Genomic DNA, 6,372 nt, shown 5'->3' on the forward strand with positions numbered 1-6,372 from the left:
AGCCCAGCCAGTCCTCCGCAGAAGCGCCCCTCCCCGGCTCCCAAAGCGGAGGGCGGGGGAGAGAGAAAAAAGATCCTCTCTCGCGAATCCCCGCCCACCGGCCCTTTATATGCGAGGGTCTGCGCGGTCGAGGACCCCCGAGCTGCGCTCTCCCCGCCGCAGCTGCCGCCGCCGGCGTCGCGCCCCGGCTGCCGCCTGGCTCCCTGCCGGCCTCGGGAAGGGCAGGGCTATTCAGGGGCTTGGCGGGAAAAAGAGAACAGAGGGGAGGGATCGTGCCTAGCTCTGTATAAAAGCCGGTTGTTGGGGCTTTATCTGACTCTCTGTAGTAATCCTAGCAAGAGGCAGAGGGAGCGAGCGGGCGCGCCCGCCTGGGTAGAAGAGCAGAGCGAGGCGAGCGAGCCGAGTCGCGCTCCGGGCGCCCGGGGAAGGGAGATCCGGAGTGAAAGGGTGCTTCGCCTCCGGCCCACCCCACCCTGCCCGCCGCCCCCTGCCAGCGGTGCGCAACCCCCCGCCGCACCCGCGAAACTTTGCCGGTTGCGGCGGGCGGACACTGTTCCCTGGAACTTACAACACCCGAGCCTGAACGCGACTCTCCGGTCCGCCTATTTGGGGAAACACTGCTCCCCTACGCTGCCCGGGACCCGCTCCTCTTAAAGGGCGCTCCTCGCCGCTTTTCGGACGCTGGATTTCCTTCGGATAGTGGAAAACCCGGTAAGCACCCGGATCTATTTGTCTTCTCATTTATTTGCCCCACCGCTTTAATGCCGCGACGAGTCGAAGTCGAATGCCCCAATCGGGGGTCTTTTCTGCCATTCCTGCGCTATTGACACTTTTTCTCAGAGTAGTTGTGGTAGCTCCGGGGTGGGGTGAGGACGACCCAGAACTGGATGGGGTAGAGTGGCTTGTCAGGATGGGAGGGAAAACCGGTGCGTTTTTGAAACTCGTCTTTAGAGATTTTTGCTCATGTATACTGACGCTGCTCTCGACCGGTTGGACATTCCTGCTTTATTGCATTAATTGCTTTTGATTTTTTGGAGCGGGGGGGGGGGGGGAGGGAGTGCCGCGCTTCGCGGTGGGCAGAGAGCCCTCCCTGTACATCCCGAGCTCCTGGGAGTAAGAATTACAAATTGCGTGTGGGAGCCGGAGAGCTCCGCCGCCGCTGACTTTTACGCGTCTCGGAAAAGGCATTTAAATTTCGGCTTACCGCATTTCTGACAGCCGGAGACAGACACTGCGGCGCGTCCCGCCCGCGGATCTCCGCGGCGTTCACCATTCGCCCCCTGCTCCTTTTAAGAAGTTGGCATTTGGCTTTTTAAAAGAATAATAAAATTAGGGATCTTGGTCTACCGGGGTGCTGGTTCGGACTTGGTGTTGGGGAGGCTCGGGGAGCAGGGAAAAGGGACGCTGGGCAGGGATGGGTCCGATTCTCCCGGAATCGTGGACTCGGGGGAAACGAGGGCAGATCTCCGCACCCACCTCCCTCGCCCCCTCTGGTGTCCCCGCGCCCCTGAGGTGGCGGAGGGAAGGCAGGGAGCGGGGCTCGGGGCTTTCCCAGAACAGCTGCTACCCTCGGCGGGTGAGGGGAAGACGCCCGGCTCCGGGCGCGGAACCGCAGCAGGGGCTCTGGCGCAGTTGCGTCGCCGTGCTGGGTGTTGAAGGGAGGTGCCCCGGTTATTATCTAACACCCCCTTTTATTTATGGGGGGGGGACTGTTACGGCCGGCGGCTAGGCTCGCCCCACCAGCCGGCGAGAGACGCGGAGAGAAGCCGGCCGAGGAAGGAAGGGGGACGCGCTGGGAGTGGGGACGGAGGGACGGCGGGGCGGGGGTGCTGGGAGGGGCGGCGGCGCCGGCTGGGGAAGGAGCGCTGCGAGGGCGCGAGTGGGAACGGGCGCGGCGCGGAGGGGCCCGGCGCGGGAGGGGGCACGCGCAGCCGCTCCCGCCGCGGCGCCTCCCGCCTCCTCCTTCAGGTGGCGCAAAACTTTGCGCCTTCGGGTTTGGCGGATTGTGTTCCCGGCCGCCGCCTCCTCTGGCCGCTTAAGGAGGCCAGAGCCGATTCCGATTGCTCGGCGGCGGCGGCGGCGGCGCGGGCTCCCCGCGGACGCGAGCTCCGCCGGCGCCCCGCGGCTGGCTCACCGAGTGTGCGTCCCAGATAGCAGGGGGCCACCTGGACGGGGTGGGAGGGGTGCCCTTCGCCGCCGCTGGCCCCGGCTGGGGCTCGCGCTGGAAGGGGAGCGGCTCGGCATCCGGGCGCGCGCTGCGCGGGGGCTGCGGCACCCACCCCAGACCCCCCTTCGCTCAAGACCTCCCCCCCCTTTGTGTGCCCCCTTCAGCAGGCTGCCGCGATGCCCCTCAACGTCAGCTTCGCCAACAGGAACTATGACCTCGACTACGACTCGGTGCAGCCCTATTTCTACTGCGACGAGGAGGAGAACTTCTACCAGCAGCAGCAGCAGAGCGAGCTGCAGCCGCCGGCGCCCAGCGAGGATATCTGGAAGAAATTCGAGCTGCTGCCCACCCCGCCGCTGTCCCCGAGCCGCCGCTCGGGGCTCTGCTCGCCCTCCTACGTCGCCTTCGCGTCCTTCTCCCCCCGGGGGGACGACGACGGCGGCGGCGGCAGCTTTTCCACGGCCGACCAGTTGGAGATGGTGACCGAGCTGCTGGGAGGAGACATGGTGAATCAGAGCTTCATCTGCGACCCGGACGACGAGACCTTCATCAAAAACATCATCATCCAGGACTGCATGTGGAGCGGCTTCTCGGCCGCCGCCAAGCTCGTCTCGGAGAAGCTGGCCTCCTACCAGGCTGCGCGCAAAGACAGCGGCAGCCCGAGCCCCGCCCGCGGGCCCGGCGGCTGCCCCACCTCCAGCTTGTACCTGCAGGACCTGAGCGCCGCCGCCTCCGAGTGCATCGACCCCTCCGTGGTCTTCCCCTACCCGCTCAACGACAGCAGCTCGCCCAAGCCCTGCGCCTCCCCCGACTCCGCCGCCTTCTCTCCGTCCTCGGACTCTCTGCTCTCCTCGGCGGAGTCCTCCCCGCGGGCCAGCCCCGAGCCCCTGGCGCTCCACGAGGAGACACCGCCCACCACCAGCAGCGACTCTGGTAAGCTGGGCCCCTCCCGGCCCGTCCGAGGGGCGGCTGGGTACCCTTCCTGTTCTCCTCGGCAGCTCATTCCACTGGCCGCTTCTGCCGACCCCGGCTTTTCTCTTTTCTTCTATTCGGGAAGGGAAATGGTAGATCTGGAAGGGTCTGGGAGCTCATCCCGGAACCCTGGGCTTTAGGGTTTCCTCCCATCCCCTCTCCTAAGACCGCCCCAGTGGCCGGCCCCCTCCTCTCCCTCCCTCCCCTTAGGAATTTCTTTGGGGTTTTTCAATCTTCTGGCTTATCTTGCAACTCAATCCACTCCCTCTTAGTTTTCTTCAGCATTTTAATTGCCCCCGCGGTGGGGGTGTGCCAGAAGCGGGAGAGGAGGGGATTGATCTCTGAGAGCGGAGGGATGGCTTCCCTCGTCCCTTCTGAGTAGTTCTTGGGTTTTCCTGGACTAGGATCCACAAAAAAATGAAGATGGGCAGTGGACAGAGGCAGAGCGGCCTGCCTCCCAGGCGCTGTGACCTAGTGACAGTGGCTTTAGGTGGGCTGAAGAGCCTGGGATCTGGTCAGCCTGTTTGGAACACTTAAAAGCAAATCCTTGCCAAAATTGGGCTTTTTTCCTCCCCCCCCCCCCCACCCCTAGAACTTTTGGCAAAGCCACAAGAATCTTTTTTCCTTTTTGCCCTTCCAGTAAAATAGGGAGTTGCTAAAGTCATACCAAGAGACTCTATCATTTGCAACACCTGAAGGGTTCTTGGTAAAGTCCCTTAAAAAGAGGAGGTGCTTGGGAATGTGCTTTGCTTTGGGTGTGTCCAAAGCCTCATTAAGTCTTAGGTAAGAATTGGCATCGATGTCTTATCCTGGTAAATTGTAATTTTCTCATCTGTGCCGTAAACCCAGCTGTCATTCTCCCTTTCTGACTCTGCCTTCATTGCGAGAAGAGCTGGGTTGATTGGCTAATTTGTTCTCCCGGGATGACTTTGTGCCAGGGCCCTTTCTCACAAGATAACGCCTTATATTTGCATAGCATTAACTTAATCTGGTCCTTGATTGCTGTGAGGACACGTCGCTAACCCGCGCGTTTTCTTTTTCCTTTCTTAAAGAGGAAGAACAAGAGGAAGAAGAAGAAATTGATGTCGTTTCTGTGGAGAAAAGGCAGCCCCCTGCCAAAAGGTCGGAATCGGGGTCACCCTCTGCCGGAGGCCACAGCAAACCTCCTCACAGCCCGCTGGTCCTTAAGAGATGCCACGTGCCCACCCATCAGCACAATTACGCAGCGCCCCCCTCCACTAGGAAGGACTACCCAGCCGCCAAGAGGGCTAAGTTGGACAGTGGCAGAGTCCTGAAACAGATCAGCAACAACCGCAAATGTATCAGCCCCAGGTCTTCGGACACGGAGGAGAACGACAAGAGGCGGACGCACAACGTCTTGGAACGCCAGAGGAGAAACGAGCTGAAACGGAGCTTTTTTGCCCTGCGCGACCAGATCCCAGAGTTGGAAAACAACGAAAAGGCCCCCAAGGTGGTTATCCTTAAAAAAGCCACCGCGTACATCCTGTCCGTCCAAGCAGGGGAGCAAAAGCTCATTTCGGAAAAGGACCTGTTGAGGAAGCGACGAGAACAGTTGAAACACAAACTTGAACAGCTAAGGAACTCTTGTGCATAAGTCCACCTATTAGAGGGAGGAACTGGAGTTGCTCGTGAATTCTCACTTGTTACTAAGGGAAAGTAAGGAAAAAGCTTCCTTCTCACAGAACTGTAGCAACTCCTCATATCTGAACTTGTTTCAAATGCATGGTCAAGTGCAACCTCACAACCTTGGCTGGGTCTTAGGATTGAAAGGTTTAGCCATAATGTAAACTGCCTCAAATGGAATTTTGGGCATAAAAGAACATTTTTTTATGCTTGCCATCTTTTTGTTTGTTTGTTTTCCTTTAACAGATTTGTATTTAAGAATTGTTTTTAAAAAATGTGTCAAGTTTACCCCGTTTTCCTGTGTAAATATGGCCATTAAATGTAAATAACTTTAATAAAACGTTTATAGCAGTTATACAAGAATTCAAACCATGTATTATAAACCATAATTTTTTTTATTTAAGTACATTTTCCTTTTTAAAGTTGATTTTTTCTATTGTTTTTAGAAAAAATAAAATACGTGGCAAATATATAATTGAGCCAAATCTTAAGTTGTGAGTGTTTTGTTTTTCTTGCCTTTTTTTTTTTTTTCATTCTCTTTTCATCAATTCCAATTAACAGAATTTGGCCCTCAAGGGAATGAGTTTACAAAGATGGAGAAAGAAGTTATTGAAAGGGCAAGGGCTTTGCTTTGTTCAAATGGGTCTGGGTCCTTAAGGTCTTTTAAATTCTGAGGGTTATGAGATGCTTCCTGGAGATCTGTGATAGGGGCCAGAGTTGCTACTTGGAAGAATGAACAGGCAGTAAGCTGGTGAGAAGGCAAAGGGATGCCAGAGGTTAAAGATAAGTTAAGTATACAAAGGGGGTAAGGTTTGGGGGGAGGGGGGGTGGGAGGAAGATGAAGAAACTTCATTTGGTTAACCCATGCCACTCCCAGGCTACATTCAAACCCAGACGGTAGGAACCAGCCCCCTGCTTGCCTACTATGCTAGGTGAGGGAGGCAAGTTATTAACCCTATTTTACAAACAATGAAATGTAGGGGCGTAGAGGGGTTTTGTAATTTCTCTGCAGCCACGGGCCACGCTGTAAAACACTGAATCCAGGTCACCGCCACCCCCACCCCCGCCCATTTTTTGAAAAACAACACTTCACTATCATGCCTTAGCTCATCCTGTGTCTAAAGTGCCGGGGTCAAGAATGCTTTTGGCTTGGGGCCTGATGGACTGACTAGAGTAATCACCATACTAACCTACTTAATGTGCCAGGCATTCTTATAAGCATTTTCCTTACAATAATTGCACAGCAGCCCATGACGGGAATCAGCCCAATGTTGACTTCCTTATGGTAGAAGGGGGAACTGAGGCACAGAAAGACTCCTCCATGTGCCCAAAGAGCACTGATGATGAACAGTAGAGCCAAGATTCAAACCCAAGGAGTCCACTCATAACACAGGTTATGTTATGAGGCTAGACCTCCTCTGTCAAACAAGCCGGTGGGAATAGACTGGCTGCTCACGCAGGAGTCACCAGTCTAGCGAATTATGTGCTGTGAATTTCAACATTCGGGCCCTGTGGGACATCAGTTCCCCCTTTCTTGTTTGTTGTGTTTCATTTCGTTATTTTGTTCATTGTTTCTTAAAAATTTTTTT

At 56.1% G+C, this 6,372-nt stretch overlaps 1 protein-coding gene across 2 annotated transcripts; it reads left to right on the top strand.

Annotated features, from left to right (window-relative positions):
• Nucleotides 1-248: 248 nt before the first annotated feature.
• Nucleotides 249-5,274, top strand: MYC (MYC proto-oncogene, bHLH transcription factor). 2 transcript variants are annotated; one of them, XM_019459856.2, is made up of 3 exons: nt 249-711; nt 2,332-3,100; nt 4,192-5,274. In XM_019459856.2, exons 2-3 carry the CDS (start codon nt 2,344-2,346, stop codon nt 4,752-4,754), a joined length of 1,320 nt encoding a protein of 439 aa, XP_019315401.1. In that variant the 5' UTR covers nt 249-711; nt 2,332-2,343; the 3' UTR covers nt 4,755-5,274. The 2 variants fall into 2 exon arrangements, with proteins under 2 accessions (XP_019315401.1, XP_019315402.1); XM_019459857.2 differs by having other exon boundaries at nt 2,335-3,100.
• The last annotated feature ends 1,098 nt before the right edge of the window (nt 5,275-6,372 follow it).

The sequence above is a fragment of the Panthera pardus genome, unplaced genomic scaffold (assembly GCF_024362965.1).
Source record: "Panthera pardus isolate Hobbes unplaced genomic scaffold, ASM2436296v1 HiC_scaffold_7, whole genome shotgun sequence".
NCBI lineage: Eukaryota > Metazoa > Chordata > Mammalia > Carnivora > Felidae > Panthera > Panthera pardus.

Bases quoted from the DNA above. Each gene is read 5' to 3' on its own strand.
- MYC (XM_019459856.2), top strand. From the start codon at position 2,344: ATGCCCCTCAACGTCAGCTTCGCCAACAGGAACTATGACCTCGACTAC. The intron at 3,101-4,191 runs GTAAGCTGGGCC...CCTTTCTTAAAG, and splicing joins CACCACCAGCAGCGACTCTG to AGGAAGAACAAGAGGAAGAA.